Consider the following 22077-nt stretch of genomic DNA (forward strand, 5'->3'; position numbering starts at 1 on the left):
CCTTACTGAGCAGTTTAGATGAAGGATCTTACAAAGTCTCGCTGTTTCCCTCATTTTTCGACGTTACTACTGAAATTTCTATAGGATTCAAATATGGCTTTCCGTACTTTTCTTATATTATAATATATTATCTCTGTATAAGTCGATGATTGGTGCAGTGCTCTTCTGTTTGGGTTTTGAAGGCCTTATTAAGAAGTTTTCGGGACGGTACACGAAGATTCGACAGTTCATGGTTTCACCAAGGAGCCGCTTTGCCCTCTCTACTTTGCCTGAGTGGGCGCAGTTCGTCAAAGCAATTGGTTAGAGTACCTTCTAATTTCTCAATTGCATTTTCAATCATTTCTATTGATTTGAGTTTTTTCAGGTTTGGTAATAACTCTGTTAAAAGCTCACCATACCTGTCCCAGTCCACATTTCGAGGACTCCTAACGGAAGGTATTGATATTGTATCAATTCCCAGCCGCAATTCGATAAGACGATGCTCAGAAAGAGAGTTCTCTTCAAAAACTCGCAATCGGCTGATTTAATTTCCAACTGACCTATTAGTAAGGGTTGAATCAATCACCTCTTGTCTCCTTTTGGTCACAAAAGTTGGTTTGTTACCAGTGTTTTGAATGACCAAATCAGATGACAGGAAAAATTCCAGTAACTTGAGAAATCTGGGGTTGCATTTGCTACTTCCCCATACAATATTCTGCGAATTTGCATCACAGCCCACTATTAGCCCCAGATGATTGGATTCTACATTCTTGACTACTTCTCTTAGAATGTGAGTGAATTGCGTTAAACCAGTTGCGTTGGGTTAAGTTTCGTTTCATCTCTAGAAGTCAATGTGGTATTCATTAGAGAGTAGCCGGAATTAATTAAAATAGAGGAAACTCATTGCAATCACTCCAATCAATGACAAAGTCAGCTAAAAATAGGTAATTTACTATATACGTATGGACTAGTCCAACACTGGTCTTGACTGTTCACATTGTTTATATACACTCAACAGTACTGTTCACATTGTTTATATACACTTATTCAGCCACACTCAACATGATGCGAAAAAATGTTGCTGATGACTACAGCTGTTAGGCATTTCCTGCGCAACACACACGCACATGACAAGTGCTCTCACTCCTCTCTCTTGAGCACCATATAGAAGCAAAGGCAGCTACAAAAGCGCTGCGATGCTGGCAGCATGCCATGAAAAACTGCTGAACACAAGCAGACAACAATGTGAACAGTTGCCGGCATTCATCAACAACAGATGATGAAAGAAGAGAACTTTTTTCTCTAATATAACTTGCAAATGCACAGCGCAGCCGACGTTGACGTCGCAGCTAAAGCTTACTGCAACGCCATGCGAGTACAGCCATATATCGCAGCAACAGTTGGAAAATTGCGGCGCAGCGCGAGAGCGCTTTGGCAACGGGTGGTGGGTGCGTGTGCCGCGTGGACGTGTGGCTGCGTCGCTACAGCTCTACGACGGTAAGCGCTGCAGCACAGATTCATTTTGAAGTTGCGTCTCTTGTTGAACGGTCGAGTTTGTGGTTGCGATAATTTTTTGTTTCTTATTCAACGCGTGAGTTGATGGTCAATTTGAAGTGCAGTGCAATCAGATTTGTATACTTTGTGAATATTTGAATGCATTGGAGAATAAAGAAGCGAAAATATACTTACTTACGTACATATGGCCGAAAATAGTTAAGCGCAAGTGTGTGTGCATTGCATGATTTTGTTTAAGAATTGCAATTTTGCAGCACCATTTCTCATAGATTGACATTACGTGCTGCGTGCATGTGTGTGTGCGAGTGTGCGTATTATAAAGTTGCCACAAAACTTGGCAATATTCGAATCTTATTTTACGTCCAAAATAGTAAATCGTCGAAATACATAAATACATACAAACATACATAAATGCAAAGTAAATAATCGTGAAGTGTCTACGTTCGAGTGTTTTCGCATTTGAGGAAACTGTGCGCAGCGCGTTCATTTTTCATTTTTGAGTTTTCAGTTTTCAGTATTCAGTTTTCCACTTTCAACTATGTTGCTCCTGCTGTCAACGTTGTTGCTGTGTTTTCTTCTATAATTGCTGTTTTGGCTACGCAATTCTCCACTACATTTATTTTACTTACACACACACACATACATACTTGTGTGTGTGTGTGCGTGTGTACATATACAGGTATGCATATAAAGTAGTGATGTTGTTGCTGTTGGAGTGATTTCAATTTAGAGGTCTGCGTGCGCGCTTTATCGCCGCGTTCGTGCCGCGTTCCTGCCGCGTCCCACCGCCCATTCGCGCATTCACCCAACTGACTAGCAGACTTTTCGCCGTTTAAGTTTAAAAATAGTTTTCGAATACTCAGTCGAATAGGCACGAGCCAAGGGGAAAATCTGGTGAAAAGTCGCATAAAGAAGAAGAACACGAAACAAGAAAAGTACTTTATGCCTTCAAATTTTTCGATTCTTCAACTTGGTTTCTACATATTTTTTTCTTTATTTTTTTACTGTTAAATTTTGTCAACGGGTACGCATCTTGGCGTCTTTGAGGCGCACGGCAAAAACAATTTTTTTTGTTTGTTCATTTTCTTCGTCTTGTGTTTGATTTGTTTTTATTGGTTTTTAGATTTCCCCCTCTGCGTGTTCGCACAACTGTGAAATTTCAAATCAATTCTGAAATAATATTTTAACAAAAAAGCACGTCTGAAAACGAAGTTTTTTGAATTTGTGTGCTCAGTGATACCCGAAGCGCAATGTTCGTAGTGCATTGAGTGTTGTTGTTTTTGCTGGATTGGGATTTGCGCGAAGCGAAAAAAAAAAAAATAAAACACAAACAAAATGAAGCTTTGGAAGGCGAAAAAACCGATTAGCTGCGTGCCCGGCAAATCGGCGGCACTGAAAAATGAGGATAAAGTAGATAACGGCAATAACGCTGGTGGCATACCGTTAACTCCAATTGTTTCAGGTGAGTTCCAAATCCTGTAGTCCATATAGTCCTAATTAAGATTTACGTAAGATTTTATTTAATTTGTCAAACCTTCAGACCCAGGGTGCGCAGAAAGTCTTGAATTTAACTACAAGAGGAAATCCAAAATAAACAAGACTGAGCTAAAATAGAAACGACAAGAGCTTTTTCTGATAACTTCGAGTTTATTTATTCAAAGTAGTTCCCTCTGGCCTCCTCTGACACTGTTTTGCGCGATCTAAAAGCTTTTCGAAAGAGTGTTTCAGGCCATTAACCGGAATCTTCTTCAGGACGTCGGTACAAGCCTTTTGGATGGCCTCTGCGGACGCAAAATGTTTTCCCTTCATAGCCAAATGCAATTTTCCGAATAGGTAGAAGTAACAGGGAGCCATATCAGGCGAATACGGTGAGTGATTAATGGTTAAAATGCGATTTCTAGTAAAAAAATCAGTCACAAGAGTGGATGGATGAGGTGGTGCATTATCATGCAATAAGCGCCAGCTTCCTCCTTCGCGGTATTCAGGGCGAGTCGGACGAATGCGATGCAACAAACGCTTCAAAACGCCAAGATAGAAAATTGCATTGACGGTTTGGCCCGTTGACACGAACTCCTTGTTGTGGACAATTCTTTTGGAATCGTAAAAACAAATGAGCATCAACTTGAATTTTGACTCCTCCAACGCGTTTTTGTTTTTTTTGGTGGTGCCTCGTATGGAACCTTCCATTCGGCACTTTGACGCTTAGTTTCAGGTTCATGTTGGAAAACCACGTTTCATCACCAGTTACAAGGTTGTAAAGGAAGTTCTCGTCTTTTCTCTCCTCTTTAATGAGGTCTTTCGAATGTTGAATTCTGAACAAATTTTGGTACTTTGGTACGAATTTCAACGATGATTTCGGTTCATTTTTGATAAACTTACGAACAATTTCGAAACTGTGCGCTGGAAGTCAGCTAGAGAGTAACTAACTCATTAAGGGGTTATACGCAGTTATGAAGCAAATAAAAGACGGGTTGTCAAGGATTTATCCTGAAGAAACTTCAGAATATTTTAATTTGAAAATTTTTGGCGGTTATAAAAGCATCCTTCAAGAACGGAACAAAATTTTTTATTTATGAAAATGTTGATTAAGAGCGCGCTGCAGGCGATTTCTGGAACCTCCTTTAAAAAAAGACGATTTACGGTGTACATCGTAACTCAGGATTGGATTATCTGAAATCAAAAAACCAAACAAATTTTGTTAATATATTAGATTATCTAGGAATTAATCGTTCGGCTAATCAAAATAGTGAATTTGCACAAAATGGCAGCTTTTAAAAGAAATGATTTCGATTTTTACGTTCAAATTTGGCCGTAAATTGATTATAAAATGGAAAATAAGTATCAGATTTACAAAAGGAACGATTAATTACTAGAAAATGTATCTTTAAAGATTGAGTTAAAACGGTTGACCGATCAAACAAGTCGTTTTCGAGATATCGTGTACACCGACTTGAAAAATGCCGTTTTGAAAAAAACACGTTTAAAGTTTCAATACCTACCTTAAAACGTGCCGAGGCATCTCCACATATTTCGGTATAACTCCGAAAGTATTGCTTAGATCTACTTCAAATTTCGTGCGTATACTTTTGAATATATGTACATTACAAAAATGCTATAAAAAAATCGATTTTTTTGAAAGTCATAACTGCGTATAACCCCTTAAAAAGATGGCACCATCAAACACATTTTTATGACACCAGTCTTGTTCATTTTGGACTGCACCTTGTCAAAGTACACCAAGCCACTTATCTAATCGTACCTTTCAATGGAATGACATTAACTCGTAGTCCAAGGGATATCCAAAATATTTGAAAGCAAAAATCACTATTAGAAATGATTTACAATATTTTACTATTATGTCAATTTGTCAAACAGGAACGAATAGGAATGAATTAACCAAGTCATCCGGTGTGAAAAAGTACCAGTTATAGAGAGGACCAAATTATATACTTAGTCCTGCCATAAGTTCTGTTACAAGCTAAGTCCGTTATAGATATGAAATTATAATACTTTTTTAATGAAGCTAGTTTTATTAAATCTTGTAAATATTAAGCAAAACATTGAATTTTCATTCGAAGTGGTCACCATTAGCTTTTATTAGGCCATTCAGCTGTTGCAGCTGAGTTTCCATGGAGATTGACTTCGTTGCTCGAACCAAAGATTTTTTGAGACTCTCCAAATTTCTGTGAGGTATTGGACAGGTCATGCTCTCCAACTCTGAGCACAAACTGTATTCCAGTGCATTCAGATCTGGTCTTCCAGATGGCGGAAACCGCGCGTGGCGCAATAACTGAATAACCTAATCGTTTGAAGGCTTGTGTAGAAGTAAATGGTGACCATTTCGAATGAAAATTCAAATTTTTGTCTTTAATATTTACATTATTAAATAAAACTAACTTCATTAAAAAAGTATTACACTTTCATATCTAGGTAGGTACATAGGTAGGTAGGGTGGCTGTCGCAATGACACACTTTCGTTGAGACCTTTCGTAGGTCCATTGTGATACCACTGGAACTTATTCTTACTCCATGGGTTCCTTTTCAAACCATCCGGTAGCTTTAATAAGCAAAGCTTCGGTAGTATCAAGAGGGCCGAGTATCTTTATAGCTAAGCCTTCACACTCACATAAAAGGTGCCTGACTGTTTCCTCTTCGTCTGTACGAGTATTAAGATAGCTTCTACAGAAACCGAAGTACGGGTGTCCTAACCTTCTAACGGGGCTGCCTATTAAACAATGACCAGTTAATACCTCTATCATTTTTCTTATACGAGTAGCTTCTCAGTTAAATCTTAACAAGATTTTCGATCGACCGCTGTTCCATTTCGATCAGTGTGTCTGCTTAGTTCGCATTTTGTGAGGTTTTGCCAACTTGTATTTACCACTTTGATGGCTTCCCTGCCTATAAGTAATTTACAAGTGGCTATAGGCATGGGTATCAGCGTCTTATCCGGTTGGAGGTCGAGCGCTGTACCGGTTCGAGCAAGTTCATCTGCCTTGCAGCTCCCTGCTATATTCCTGTGGCCTGGCACCCAAATAAGGTGTACTTTGTAGTATTTAGGTATGTCATTTAGAAGCTTAAAACATTCTATGACTGTTTTTGGCGCTTGTGTTTTAGATTTTAGCGCTTTTACAACTGCTTGACTGTCCGAGTATATGAAGACTTCATTTGTGGATAATACTCTCGTTTTTATTACCGTAAGTCCCTCTTTAATGGCAGTGACTTCCGCTTAAATACACTGCAATGATGAAGTGGGAGAAATGATTGGTTAACTGCGAGTTTATCGGAGTAAACCCCTCCACCTACGGTTCAAGACTAGAAACATCTGTATAGATGCTTGTATCATTTTTTCTAACAATAAACCCGTTATGCCATTCCTCTTTGGTAGGAAATACTGTGACGAAGGATTTATCTAAGTTGATGTCCTACAGAAATCCGTTGTACCAGGAATGCAGGGGATTTTTTCTAAAATTGAAGAGTGTCCTCTCTGGTTCGTTCTGAGTAGACCGATTTTTCTTAATCGGAGAGCTCTTTGCTTACCGAATTGCTCTATTGATAATAGGTTAAGACTTATGTTTAGTGCCTCTGTGGATGTAGTCCTAGGGCCTGGCAGATGCAAAGACTGGCCATTCTTTGTATGTATATGTGCCACGGTTTTTTTATGTGTAACTTATCTAGAGTTAGGATTATCCGTATGTTAGGATTGGTCTGACAATTGCTGTGTAAAGCCAATATACGATAGATGGGGAAATACCCCAACTTAGTCTTCTCAACTGTTTTCAAGAGTAGAGTGCTATTGTCGCTCTTTTTACTCTATGTATCTTCGACATTTGACTTCCATCTTAGTTTTATGTCTAGTATTAGATTTAAGAAGCGGGCCTCATCACTAAATGCCAGTGCCGTTCCACCTAGAGTCGGAGGAGTTATTATATTTTTGTAACTCTATGTTTCCGGGTAAATAAGATGAGTTCAGTTTTGTTAGGGTTGACGCTTAGCCCATTTGCGTTTGACCAGTTTTCAATCATGTTTAATAAATCTTGCATGATTTCACAAAGTTTGTTGGGAAATTTCCCTCTTACCACCATTGCAACATCATCCGCATATGCTACGGCGTGTTTCCCCCTCTCCTCTAGGCTCTTTAGCAAGAAGAGTCCTATAACGGACTTTACTTGTAACAGAACTTATGGCAGTACTAAGTATAGCGACGCTTCGACCAATTTGCAAAATGCCATAATAGACCAGTACAGATGCTGGCGCTTGGCTCTGAGAGAGAAGCGTTTTTCACAAATGACAGAAAGAAATATTTTATCTATAAATTTAAAACAAAAAAAATTTAATTTTTCAAAAAAAAATTTTTAAATGAAATATTTTCAGTTCTTCATAACACTTTTATGGTAATTATTTTTAGTTTTTTAAGAAAAATATAAATTTTATGTTTTAAAAAACTATTTTAAGAAAAATATAAGTTTCATGGAATTTTTTTTTCTGAAAAATTTTTCCAAAAAAATTTAATTTTTCAGAAAAAAAAATTTTCCAAAAGAATTTAATTTTTCAGAAAAAAAAATTTTCCAAAAGAATTTAATTTTTCAGGAAAAAAAATTTTTCCAAAAAAATTTAATTTTTCAGAAAAAAAAATTCCATACATTTTATGTTTTTCTTAAAAAACTAAAACAAAAAAAAAGACCATTAAAATGTTGTAAAGAACCGAAGATATTTCTTTAAAAACAAAATTTTTTCCAAATTTCTCTCTCCCATTGAATACTCGTAAATCTCAAAATTATAAAATAAAATTTTTTCCCAAATCCTTCAGTTTACTTTTTATTACACTCAAGTCTACAAATAAACAAATCTTCATAGAAATGTACGACAACGTGCAAAATACTTGAATCCCTTGACATGGTAAATGCACCTGCACCTTTGCCGCCAGTGCTCTTAATGGATGAGAGAGTTCTCTGTACTCACAAAGGATATTTAAATCTATATAAGCAACTTAAGGGGTTACATGGGTTTCGTCGGGTAAAAAAAGGCCTATTTTCAAAATTTTTTTCTATGTGAAAAATTATTTATTTAATTCAAACTTTTCTCTGCCTTATATATTAGATACATATTTAAAGAATAATTTCTGAAATTTTCAAAAAAAAAAAATTAAAACTCCTCCATTGTGACGTCCTTTCCCGTGACCCCTCGAAAAAAAGGTGCGTCCGCGTTGCCAGCATAACTCCTGACAGGATCATCAAAAATGAAAAAACAAAAATAAGTGTTTTAGTTAAGACCATAAACTCGTGCTTGAGCGAAGGAAAGAAAAAAAAAGTAAAAATTGGAATTTTGGCAGACATTTTTCCAAAAAAATGAGAATTTCGGTCAAATTTGCTTGAGATTTTGTTTTTTTTTTAAATAGTTGTAATTGAAAAAAAAAACAAAAATCCTTCCTTCAAGCACGAGTAAATTGTATCTCGAACGCCTGTGTAAAATTTCATCAAGATCGGTTGAGTAGTTTTCGAAAACATTTGACAACCGACTTTGAAAACACGGTTCCGAGAAAAACGCGTTTAAAGTTTTAAGTAACAATAAAAGTGGCTTGGAGCGCACACATTCCAAAGGCTGTATCTCCGAAACTATTATTCGGATCGACTTGAAAATGCAGGTTAATATTCTTGAGATGTTGGGGAAATTCATAAGCCAAAAAAAATCGATTTTTTGAAGCCATGAAACCCATGTAACCCCTTAAGCTAACCTTTTTTCGTGTCATTGCGACTTCAGCGATTTTTAATCGCAATGGTGAATGGTGGAGAGAATTAATTTATCTTGTAATTACAAATACAATGTTTTGTTAAGACGCCGAAAATGACAAATGTGTAACTGCCTCTTTTTAAAGTACATTGAACCTGGTCAGAACAAATTCACGCTCTAGCGCCCTTCAAAAAAAATGTTTTTTTTCTTTTTTGGATTTTACTCCCCCTCAACAAGTCAGTTTGTAATCCAATACCAAAAACTAAATGCACATTGATCGCAATATGTACAAGTACAACATACATACATACACACTTACATACTCGTATGTGTGGAAGTGCACAACTCAAAAACCCTTTGTCAATAGTGAGCATAGAATGTAATCATAAATCACAATCCACCCAGCCTAATACATACACACATCGCACACCTTTCAACGGCTTGCGTTTATTTGTTTTGATTTGACTGCGAGCGGCTAAAATTTCACTGACGCCCCCAGAAGCAAAGCATAGTTTTGAGTGGCATGTGTATTTACATACGTACAGGCACACACACACACACGGGAGAAAGTGTGCGCGTGTGTAATTGTAGTTATACATTTTTGTTGCACTTCAAATTATGCCACTTCCCGCTATGTAACTATGTGTGCCTGTCCTTGCCATAGTTGTCGCTTATTTGAGTTCACAGTTGTCATGCATTGAGTGGAATATGTAAACAAGTGACATCTGGCCTTTTCCACTAACCATTCCAATAACTATTATCATTCACGCGCTCATTTGCTCTCTTCTGCGTCCTTATCTGTCGGTTATGTGCCCGAATAAACTTTTTTATCGCATGCGATATTTTCCGCTGTAAACGAGATCGCATACGGCATTGTTGCTATTGTACTTAGAAGTTAAATCGATCGCTTACTTTGAGTGCACTATGGTGCTTTCCGCTTGAGTTGTGATTTCATTGCGTGCCTGTGTGTGTGTGTGTGTGTGCATACGCATTAGGGCGCTTCACCAAAAACAGTTGAGGAATTATAAAATTTATTATATTGTACATTAAGATTTGCGTCAAAATATTTGCCAAAAAAATAAAAAAAAGAGTTTAAGCCTAAAATGCCTGTATGGAAATATTTACATACAGGGTGCGTCATCTTTTATGTCGGTTTGAAAACATTGAATAACTTTGAAAAAAGAAACAACTGATTTGTATAAATGAGGTATTTTTAAAGGTTAGTCGAAAAAGTCTTTTCGTATTTCTAATCAAACTTCAACTCATTTTTTTATATTTACAATGAACTTTATTAAACCAAATATGTACCATTTTGGTCGACTAGCTTTTGCCATTTTTCTTCTAGAGGCATTATTCCATCAGTGTAAAACTTTTGTGGTTTCTCGGCGAAAAACTGCGACAAGTAATTTTCACAGGCTTCTCTTGAAGCCCACTTTACTCCATTAAGGGAGTTCTGCATTGACCGAAACAAATGGTAGTCCGATGGTGAGAGGTCAGGGCTATATGGTGGATGCATCAAAACTTCCCAGCCAAGCTCTCCCAGTTTTTGCCGAGTCATCAAAGATGTGTGTGGCCTAGCGTTGTCCTGATGGAAGACGACGCCCTTTCTGCTGATCAGTTCTGGCCGTTTTTTTTGATTGCTTGCTTCAATCTCATCAGTTGTTGACAGTAAAGTTTAGAATCAATCGTTCGAGCAGGCTGGAGCAGATCATAGTGGATGATTCCTTTCCAATCCCACCAAACACACAGCATAACCTTTCGTGGCGTCAATCCTGGCTTTGCGACCATTTGTTGAGCTTCACCACCCTTGCACCATGATCTTTTTCGCACATTATTGTCGTATTTGATCCACTTTTCGTCTAATGTTACCACTCGTTTCAGAAATGGTTCGATTTCATTTCGTTTCAGCAAAGAATCGCAGATGTTAATTCGGTCCATTAAATTTTTCACAGATAATTCATGTAGTACCCAAACATCATTGGTGGTTTGCGTGGCATTCTTCCCTTTTTTATACGAACATTTCAAAATATAGCGAATTTCTTCATTATTTTCACTCATTTGTGAACAGCTATAACTCTTTTTCGACTTCTCCGAATTAAATTTTTTGTTGGTTAAATGAAGCTTAAAATGTCACCTTTCTAACACCATATGATATGACACAATGTGATTGGTAGCACTGGAGATAGATGACTCCAATGACATCTATTGACAAAATAAGAAAATACTTTTTCGACTACCCAATATTTGGTTTGGTTATTTACAATTTGTCAAAACTATTGTCAGGTGATCTGGGTGGCCACTCGATGTCGCCTCTTTTTGACACTAGTCGTCCCGGTAATTTTCGTTGCAGAAATCCAATTGTTGCATTTGCAGTGTGGCATGGTGCACCGTCATTGTTGAAACCAGTAACCGTCTAAACCTTTCTCACCCCATTTGCGGGCAGACATAGTGAGCCATCGATATCGGTCTCCATCGACCGTTTCTTTTTCTCGGTAAAAGTATGGCCCAATGATGGTTTTGCCGCAAATGCCGGCCCAAACATTACTTTCCGGTCATGCAATGGCGTTTCATGGATCTCGTGTGGATTCTCAGTTCCCCAAATGCGGCAATTTTGTTTATTCACGCTGCCAGAGAGGTTAAAATGTGCCTCGTCAGTCATTAAAATTTGCTTCCAAAAATTCAAAAATTGGGTTCAGTGTCAACCATTCGAGCGACTGTTTGGCCGTATTCTAAGCGACGTGAATGGTCTGTCGGCAATATTCTTTATGTCTATTGCGCTTTATACGGAAACAAATTTAAATCATCCTTTAAAACGCACTGCATTGTGGTTTCAGTGACGCCAAAATGCTGGGCGCGACGACAATACGACACTATTGGCTCCTGGGCAACGCTCTCCCTCACTGCTTCAACAAGTTCATTGGAACGTCTTGGTCGTTGAGGAACGGCATGTTGACGATCGCCCTCTGTCCCGTGCTCAAAAAAAAAGTGCGGGTAGCGTAGTACACCTAACAGAAGTGGAACTTACAAGGCAGATAAAGAATTTTATCATATATTTCCTACAAGTTTGCCCCAACAAACAAGCGCCAAAAAGTAGGCAGTGTTATTTCTTACTAGAAATTAGCAACCACAAGGAAAAACTCAGGAAAAACAGCCTAAGGTGTGTCTAAGATAATTTAAGGTATAGCTCTCTCTCTCCTTTTCCTCTACGTTATATCTTTTTTCTCTCTCGCGGAACGAAAATGCCCAAAACGTTGCATGGGCTAGAAATTTTACTCTCCATTATCGCTCGTCCATCGACACCTAAGAAGTTTCACTTCAAAAATTCGACACCAAACGACGAATAGTATTGTCAGACGGTGCCTGTTTGCCGCGATACTTTTTGCGATATGCGCTTTGAGTTATAAAAACAGAACAACTATTTTCGATGGATAGCGTCACTATTTCAGCGCGTTGTTTCGGTGTGCAGCGATCCATGGTTGAAATCGTACTGAATTGACGTATCGAAAATATGTATGTTGAAAACGATCGGTTGGTAAATGACATGAAAGATGTATTTTTGAAAGGAATTCAAATAAAGAGGTTTTCGGTTTTACTTGCGATATTTTTGCTTTTTGAAAAATAGGTTTAAGGAAAACTTGAATAATTCAGATAAATCTTAACCGATTTAAACTTCTAAGGCATCACTGGAAAGTCATTTTCTCAGATTTTTTATTACTTCCATTTACCTCCCAATCTCCCAATCATTTGGCTAAATTAAATATTATTAACATTCTGCAGATAAATTTTAGAAACATTTTCATGCAAATCATTCAAGCTTAATTTTTCCCATCGTTTGAGGTGATTTTTTGAACAAAAAAAAATATTTTTTTAAAACTAATTTTAATTATTAAAAAAAAAACAATCTTTGGAGCTGCTTTCAAATCAGTCCAGCTCACGTAAATTTTGATATTTTTCTGAAATACTTTAGCGAAAATCTTAGGATATAATAAATTTTAGTATTCCGAGAGAAAAACGGAAACCGATTTTTTATTTTTTTGAAGTGAAACTTCTTAGGCGTCGATGGACAAGCGAGAATGGAGAGTAAATTTTCAAGGCCATGCAACGTTTTGGGCATTTTCGTTCCGCGAGAGAGAAAAGAGATATAACGTAGAGGAAAAGGAGAGAGAGAGGTATACCTTATATATATCTTAGATAAAGGCTATTTTTCCTAAGTTTTTTCTTGTGGTTGCTAATTTCTAGTGGGAACTAATACTGCCTACTTTTTGGCGCTTGTTTGTTGGTGCAAACTTGTAGGAAATATATTTTTGGTGCCTAATTTTTGGTGTTATATTTCCTTGGCGCCTACTGTTTGGGGCGTTTTTTGATCCCAAATTTTTTGGCGTTTTTTTTGGTGCCTACTTTTTGCCGCTTTTTTTCGTTTTCTGGCTAGTGCTTGCGCGTACTATAAAGTGCAATTCATTCCGGCCTCGCATTTATTGGTATTGCCTTGCCTTAATTTGTGCCGTTGCTACGGTCCTGTTCCTGGAATCGCTGAGTTTGTGCGAGTGATAAACGCTCGGAGTAGTGCGCGTTGTTTCCACGGTTTGTGTCCGGCGTTTACCTACACCGGTCGACCCTTCTCCGTGTTTTGTAAATTTTGTCTATTTGTATTCTCTGCAAATGTTGTGAATTTATTTAGATATATATTCTTTCTCCCTCTATTTCTCTCTCTCTCTCATTCTCTCTCGGGTCTTTCCCTCTTTCCGTGGCTGCCTTGAAAGTTTCACTTCTGTTATGTGCACTACGCTACACGCACTTTTTTTTAATGGAGAGCGAATCACCCTAATACAAATTTATTTTATATAAATATATGTATGTATGTATACAATTATGTGTATGTAATTTATGTATGCCCCATTATTTAGTCGCTTATGTAACTGCGTCGTATTTTTCGAAAGCTTTTTCATCGACCGTTTTTTGTTTTTATTTTCCATTGTTCTGCTAAAAAATTGAAACTTTGAAAGTCAGATTGGAGTGATCGCATCGTTTTTTCTGTTCCGTTCGATTGAGCTAATATTCGATTTTTCCCAATAACTTATGGCTGGCATATGAGGCGATCGTCTGTCTGTCTCCCTGCTCTTCCAATACGCCGCCCGCTGAGCCAGTCATTCCGTTTTGCCATTGATGATGGCAGTAGCTTAATTGCAAATGGTTTGCCGCCTACGCCTTCGATTTGTATCTGGTAAATGTCGTCAATTTCGTTCTATGGTTGCTTCCATTTGGCTATGCGGTTATCTGCGATTGTCGCCCATTTAAAAGCGAATAAAACAAATTTTATGAAATAATTGTGGGAAATACTTGAATGGCTGTACAACTCTTTTTCCAAGAACTTTTATTCGGTCATGTGTTTTATTACTACGGCGATATTCATATGGAAGATGATCTCTATGACTGAAATATTTTATTTTTATTTATTTATTTGATAAAACAAATAGGCTTATTCACAATCCAATGAAAATTTCATGATTTTTTCTAAATTCGATTAAAGTTTGAAACTTGGATTTATATACAATAGATTGTGTAAAAAAATAAACTATATTTTCGTGGAAAGATTAGTCAAATTAAATAGGAAGCAAATAAATTTTAAAGACTTGTCAGTAAGTCCCTGCGCTATAGTTAAATGACGCAGTCTATCGTAATCGTAATAAGGCTTCCATTTACTATAAATATTGCATATTTAAATTCAGAGCGAGCGAGAAGGATACACGTGTGAAAAAAACGAAGAAGGGGCTTTTGATTAGTGGACGACGACCAACGGTGGCTATTTAAATCCGCAAAATCCGCAGGTGTTCCGAAAAAGTGAGGGCCCAGATGTTTAAATCTTTGCCCTACAAGAGCAGGGCAGCTGGGATGATTCCACCTCGTCCTCCAGACAGACAATGTCCGGTAAGGATATCTACCAAATTCGAGTGCTGCGGCTTTGTTTGTCTTAGAAGTTCCCTCGAACGCCCTCGTTCTCCACGTGGCCAGAAGGATCGCGCGCCTCTGAACGAAAAAAATAAGAACTTAGAAGTGAATATTTCCCCTTTTTTCAGAAATTCTTTCACAATTCACTCGTGCACTAAAAAATAAGAACTTAGAACTGAATATTTCCCTTTTTACCAGAAATTATTTCGCAACTCCTGACCGATGCAGGCCCGACGAGAGGGGGGGGGGATCGGGTATTTTTTCCCCCGGGCCCGGAGTTTTCAGAGGGACCTGGACTCGAGATTATACGTATTTATATGAATTAGACATCATTGGAAAGGGCCCGCATTTGCAATTTTCCCCCGGGGCCCGGACTTTCCCCCGGGGCCCGGATATGCTCTCTACGGCCCTGGATCGATGATATACATGTTTAAAAACTCGGTTAAAATATGATACACAGCTATCTAAGGAATCCTCAGTACCATTTCAAAGAAGAGAAGAAAGACGATTTCTTTTCCTTCTTCTTTGTCTTTTACGATAGGCTTCGTGTCTGCTTTTCTTCACGCAATATAAATTACATTTCATTACACGAGTAAACATAAAACTCATTCAAATCACAAATCCAATATAATATAATAAAAAGAATTTTATGTCTCTTCAATTGACATAAATATTCAGCTCTCCTTCCACCGTTTTGGAGGCCTTCCCGTTCCAAGTCTTCCGTTGGGTTTAGAATCTCTAGATCCTTTATGAGGTTTGCACTTCGACCTGATGCAAATTGAATCTCCAGCAACCCTCATTATTCGATCACCGGGTGCCTTTGTTATAAGGTCATTCCAAGCTCGTCTTGTAGTCATCACAAGTTTAACAATGTCAGTAACCTTCTGCTCCTTCCTCATTGCTTCATTTCATACGCAAATTAAACGAGTTTTCGTTTTGAGCTCGCGGCTCTGCACCATACGTCAAAATGGGTATTACTTAGTTTTGCCATAAATTCAGTGACAAATTTTACAATGCATACGGTGAGAACAAATTCACAGAAAGTTTTGTTTTGGTTCATATGGATTGTCTACTCATAAATTCAACTCAGTTTCGTGGAAAACTTCGCTTGTTAAGGATGGAGTGGGGAGCTAAGGAAAATCGCATTGTAGTGATTGCATTACAAAAGTGATGTAAAAGTGCAATTGAGATTTACGAAATGCTGAAAAAACTTAATATTTCGAGAGTGTTTGCTTTTTCTTTTTCCCAAACCTCTGAAATGACAGACAGAAAAAGAAGTGGTGTCCTCGCGTGGTTTGAACCAGTGCAGCCATAACAGAACTTCGAGAAAGAATTCGCAGAAAGCCCCTTAGAAAGCAGAAAATCATGTCCAGGGAAATGAATGTACCCACCAGATCCATGTCAAGACTAATTAGAGATGATCTCCACATGAAAGCCTTCCATCGCTCAACTGGTCATCCTTGGACAAAGCGCTTGAAGAAAACTAGACTCGACAGATACAAGCAGCTTCATCGGTGGCACGCGGTTAACGGCTATGAAAATATTCTTTTCACAAATCAGGAAATTCTCATTGTTGAAGAAGTTTTTAATAAGCAAAACAACAAAATCTAAGCTTAAATAGGCGCAAAAATGTTGTTCCAAGCGTAGTTCAGCGTGCCCACCATCCAGCCTCCGTAATGATTTAGTGGGAAGTGTCTTGAAAAGACGTTGGATCACTTCATTTCTACGAAAAAGAGGTTAAGAGCGGGGCAAAAGTGTACCAGGAGGATGAGTAGGATGCCTTAGAAGGCGCGGGGAAGGACCTGAGCAGTACTCTCATCAATGGAGAGCGTTGGATTTTCCAGCAAGATTCCGCTCCAGCCCATAAGACAAAAACCACCTAGCAGTGGCTAAAAAATAATGTTCCTGGGTTCATAGTCGCAGAAGATTGACCGTCTGGAAGTCCAGTTCTGAATCCATTGGACTACAGTTTGTGGTCAGAGTGGAAAAATATAGCCTGTCGAAGACCTCACAGAAATTTGGAGAGTCTCAAACAATCTTTGCTTCCAACAACGACGTCAGTATCCATGGAACCGTGCCTGTTGAGCAGCAGAATAGCCTAATCGTTTGAAGGCTGGTGTAAAACCAAATGGTGACCACTTCGAATGAAAATGAATTTTTTTTTAATATTTACATGATGAAATAAAACTTACTTCATTTAAAAAAAGTATTGCCATTTCATATCTATAACGGACTTAGCTTGTAACAGAACTTATGGCACGACTAAGTATTTTAAAATAATCCGAAAAGTGCGTTTACAATTTTGCAACAGTTATATTTGTGTACTCTCTTTTTGCCTAATACAAATTATTTCAATGAATTTAATACAATAAATTTGTTTCTCTTATTTTGCCTGTGCAAGCAAAGCATGTAAAAATATTTTCCCTGCAATGACGATGACTGCATGTTCGTACAATATTCATACACACACACATACTCATGCATACATATGCATGCATAGTTTAATATGTGGTTGTGATGGCATTCATACCTTCGTTAATTCATTATTCAATTATTCATGCGCTTATTCCATTACAATATAACTGTTGCAATTTATTAAAATTCGATTTGCAATTAAAATTCAACTAATTAGGCTTGTCATTTAGTATCGAGGTGAAATTCTGGCACAACGGCACAATTTACAATTTATGGCACTGGGGATGCCACAATTGAAGGCGCAATGCAAGTACATTCGCTTGCTGCCGATGCTCCTGTAAACGTTGTTGCTGTTGTTACAGTTGTCGTTGTCGCCGCAGCCGTCGCCGCTGTTACCACTGCCACTGTCAACGCGCATCGCAATGCACTTCGCGGGTTCAATGCACAATCGTGTCATCGTCGTTGTGATCGTTCGGTGCTCGTGGCGCTGTCGCAGTCTTCGCCATCATCGTCTGCATTCGCGTTAATTAACACGTGTCTACAATTCAAATTTGGTCGAAGGAATCATAAAGACAAAACACAACAAAACAAAACAATTTGATGCGAAGGCGCTATGGAGGGCCAACAAGGTCTGGGCGGTGGTGAGGTGGTGGGGTGGTTGTGCCAAAGAGAGAGTGTCGGGATGCTTTTTGTTGCTACGTACATACATACATACATACAAACATATGTATGTATGTAGATAGCTGCTGAGATTTGAATGCTCCCAAAAGTGCATTATAGACGCGTCAGAAAGAAAACATACACGCATGTGTGTGTATGTATGTAGTATTAAATATGTGTATATGTATATATGTATTGTATGTTAGAAAGAGCATATCTATGTTCTATCATTTGAATTTCATGTTATCCGAAAAACATTTTTTTTTCTAATTTAATCGCACTCGATTACGCTGCTGAGGTATGCGAGGAGGAGGGAATGGCGCTGTTGTTGTGTGTGACGATGCGTTACATCGCAAATTAATCCAACAAATTATGTATAAATCCAGCATTCCATTATAAGTATATTTATATGTATTTACATATACAGGGTGGCCCATCTACTGGTTTGAAATCACTTTAGTTCTTTAGAAAAAAAATAAAGGAAAAATAAGAGGAAAGAAAAGAAAAGAAAAGATAAAATAGAATAGAATAAAATAAAATAGAATAGAATAGAATAGAATAGAATAGAATAGAATAGAATAGAATAGAATAGAATAGAATAGAATAGAATAGAATAGAATAGAATAGAATAGAATAGAATAGAATAGAATAGAATAGAATAGAATAGAATAGAATAGAATAGAATAGAATAGAATAGAATAGAATAGAATAGAATAGAATAGAATAGAATAGAATAGAATAGAATAGAATAGAATAGAATAGAATAGAATAGAATAGAATAGAATAGAATAGAATAAAATAGAATAGAATAGAATAAAATAGAATAGAATAGAATAAAATAGAATAGAATAGAATAGAATAGAATAGAATAGAATAGAATAGAATAGAATAGAATAGAATAGAATAGAATAGAATAGAATAGAATAGAATAGAATAGAATAGAATAGAATAGAATAGAATAGAATAGAATAGAATAGAATAGAATAGAATAGAATAGAATAGAATAGAATAGAATAGAATAGAATAGAATAGAATAGAATAGAATAGAATAGAATAGAATAGAATAGAATAGAATAGAATAGAATAGAATAGAATAGAATAGAATAGAATAGAATAGAATAGAATATAAACGAAAAAAAAAGAAAAGTTAAAAAAAATAAAGAAAATAACATAAAAACATAGAACAGAAAAGTAAAAAAAAAAGAATGGGTAAAATGAATATTCCTTATTACAACCTCTAAAGTGGTGGAACAAAGTGTGAATAGCCTCACCACATTGAGTGAAAACCATAAAGGTACCTTAATCAGGGTGCCGGAGCATCGGAACATTGAAGGGCAAGAGGGGGATCTGTCATGAATAATATTCTTACAAAATCGGTGGGTGGAATCAATAATAAAATTTTCTTAAAATACCTTCGAATCGCGGATCGTAGATCAAGACGACTTGCAAAGTTAGCAAAACGTTATGGTTCAGCTACCACCTCAAACAAACGTCGATATTGATAAACATGAAACGACGAGACGTCTGAAGATTCACGGTAGTCATAACTGGCTTTTCGTCTATCGGAGAACAAGCAGCCAAAATAGGCATCCCTCACAACACATACTGTCACAGTTGTAAACAACCGGAGAAAAAGGAAACAATCTTCCATTTCCTCTGCGAATGCCCTGCTCTATGGAAGGACAGAATGTTAAGCCTGGGTAAACCGCTGTTCGAGAGTCTGCTGCCTGGCTTAGATGTCAACAACCTGGAAAGGTTCCTGAACCGCAGAGACTGTATATAGTTATGCTGTAAATAACTGGTAAACAAATTGGTAACGAGGATGTGGCAACAAAATGGTGCGGAAGCGCTAGTTGGATTCTGGAAGAATCAGCACTTTAACCAACCAACCAACCAACCAACCAGAAGGAGTGCACTTTGGCGCACAGCTTCATTCAAATTTACTTTCACGGCTGTCTCTACGGTACCCTATTCAATCGGCCCAATTTTAAAGTACTTCCTCGCGAGTTTTGGCAATTTCGACTTCACGTTTCAATTCTTAAATCATCTGGGAATATTCGCAGTGACATTTATCCTTAACGACGTCGCACAAAAAATTGTCTAATGAAGTTAAATCGCAACTCTTAGGTAGTCAGTTGGCATCACCATTTCGGCTGATTATTCGATTTCCGATGTTAGTTGAATTTTAGGTTGAATGTTAAGCTATTGAATGTGAGGTTGGAAGTGCTGGACGTTGGTGGCCTCTTTTTCATTTCCAAAAAAAAAAAAAAAAAAACTGGTTGAATGATGCCGCCTGTGAAAAATCTGCTCCAAATCGTCACTCGTTTTGAATGCAACGTCTTCTTCCTGACTACGCTGAGGTTAAAATGTGTTTAATCTGAAAAATTCTCGTTTTGATAAAAATGCAGACCTTCAACCAGACACTCTTTAGATTAGTGGTCAAACATTATCCAGCGAGAATCGACTAATTTCGTAAATATCTAATTTAAACTAAATTTCAAAGTAAAAAAAAATTAAATTCCAAATACTAGATGAACCACCTTGTACCTACATGCAAGTACAGTATATCTATATATTTTATGTGGCACATTCAACTGTTAGCTGCTTGGAGCGTTGACGTTATTTTTAGCGAATATTGAAATTATGGAATTCGCCGTTTGAGCCACCCTATCAGCAGCATCAGCAGCCTCATCATCACCATCAAAAATGCCATTACTTTTTCTTTCTTGCAAAGAGAGTATTTACGGGCGATTCACAGGCGGTGAGACTTTTGACGTTTTTCCTTTCTTTGCTGTGCGCTTTGGAGTAGTCTAGCATTTTCATTGCTGTCGCTGTAGGTGCAGCTGGGGCCCGTAGTAAATAAAGGAGCACGTAAATGTGTAGGTGAATGATTTTCTACAGCTATTAAGGCACGCCGGTTTACGTGGGAAGCCAACAAATTTTCGCTTGTAAAACTTTTTTCAGCAAAGTCGCGTTAATTTTTTACTTCGCCCTTGACAACCGCGAATAACAATTTTCTCAAAAATTATTTTTTTGTTCCCATTACCTTTAAAAATACTAACGCTTATACCGAGATGAAAAAATTGTTAAATTTTTATTAGTTTCCGGTCATTGACCTGAGCTTTAATGTAGTGACTATTGATCATAGCCAATTCAAGCGTTAAGTACCTACATTTTGAAAACTGGAAAGATATGAAAAATAGGAGGCTAAGAAGTGGTGGAGAAAAAATTGAAAGTGGTATTTAACCATAAACGGCCATGTAGAAAAACGTTGTAAATGGAAGAGTTTCAACTGGGTTTGTTTTCTTTAATGCCCAAATTTCAAATTTGATGCAATTCAGAAGCTCAGAATGAGTTAAGGGGTTAGGGGTAGTCAGGGGACCGAACAAATTATGATTTTCAATAATTTTTTTGCTAGTCGTTTGCTTTATTAAAAAAAAAAACATAGCACTAATACGTCATCTTTCGTCTTGACTTCAGCAAAAGTTAAAAAAAAAATTTATAATTTTAAAAGTCATCGCTGTTTGTGTGGCGCCCGTTTCTCCAGAAGTCCCTTGCGGTGATCATCACAAGCCCTTGGAGATTCATCTAAAATCAATCCGACAAGAGAAATTAGTTTTATTAATAGATAATATTGTGCCTGATCGAAGCTTTTTTCTTCAAAATTAACAATATGGCGGCCTCAGAAAATATTTTTCAGATTTTCTAGAAAAAAAAAAAAAATCCTTCGAGTATAAATTCCATTGAAATTGGAAGTGGTTTTTAAGTTACAGTGATCACCAGTTCAAAAACGATAGTTTTGAGAAAAATGCATTTAAAGTTTTGCTATCGATTTTTGTAGAGTTATACGAATTATTTGATTACTTACACTGTGTCATCTATCCTGGGCCATATAATAGTTCTTCAGCCGTCATAGCAGCTTCCTAAATATCGATTTGCTAATTGTTGAAAAACTCGAAAAGTATTTGTCGGATTCACTTGAAATTTTCGCACAATATTTTTAAGATGTTATACAGTAAGAAAATCCAAAAAAAAAAAAATCAAATTTTTGGAAAATTTTGACTACTGCCAACCACTTAAATAATTATGTTTTTGAATTCCTTTGTTACTACATATAAAAAAAAAAACAGTGTTTTTGAGGGATGGAAATCTTTATTTTGACCTTTCGGTGCTTCACTGCTTGTTTGGCTTGTATACGGCAGCTGTCAGCTCAAACATGATTGACGTACGCAGCCATTTGCAAAAATTATAAATCTTCCGATAGAATGATTAATTTTGCGCCACCTAAATAATATCCCTGTTTATCTGATTGTTCAGCATTGCTCAGTTGAG

General features: G+C 37.1%; 1 protein-coding gene across 3 annotated transcripts in view; it reads left to right on the forward strand.

Moving 5' to 3' along the window:
- The first annotated feature begins 1470 nt into the window (after positions 1 to 1470).
- The window catches only part of LOC128857167 (glutamate receptor-interacting protein 2), a 114177-nt gene continuing 93570 nt past the window's right edge, over positions 1471 to 22077 (forward strand). The window contains exons 1-2 of one of the 3 annotated variants that reach the window (XM_054092791.1): positions 1471 to 1570; positions 2618 to 2956. In XM_054092791.1, the coding sequence (XP_053948766.1) occupies positions 2830 to 2956 (127 nt within the window). In that variant the 5' untranslated portion in view covers positions 1471 to 1570; positions 2618 to 2829. Of the gene's footprint in view, positions 2174 to 2617; positions 2957 to 22077 lie in introns of all 3 variants that reach the window. The other 2 variants (XM_054092792.1, XM_054092793.1) reach the window with 2 other exon arrangements.

This window comes from Anastrepha ludens, chromosome 3 (assembly GCF_028408465.1).
Source record: "Anastrepha ludens isolate Willacy chromosome 3, idAnaLude1.1, whole genome shotgun sequence".
In the NCBI taxonomy this organism is placed as follows: domain Eukaryota; kingdom Metazoa; phylum Arthropoda; class Insecta; order Diptera; family Tephritidae; genus Anastrepha; species Anastrepha ludens.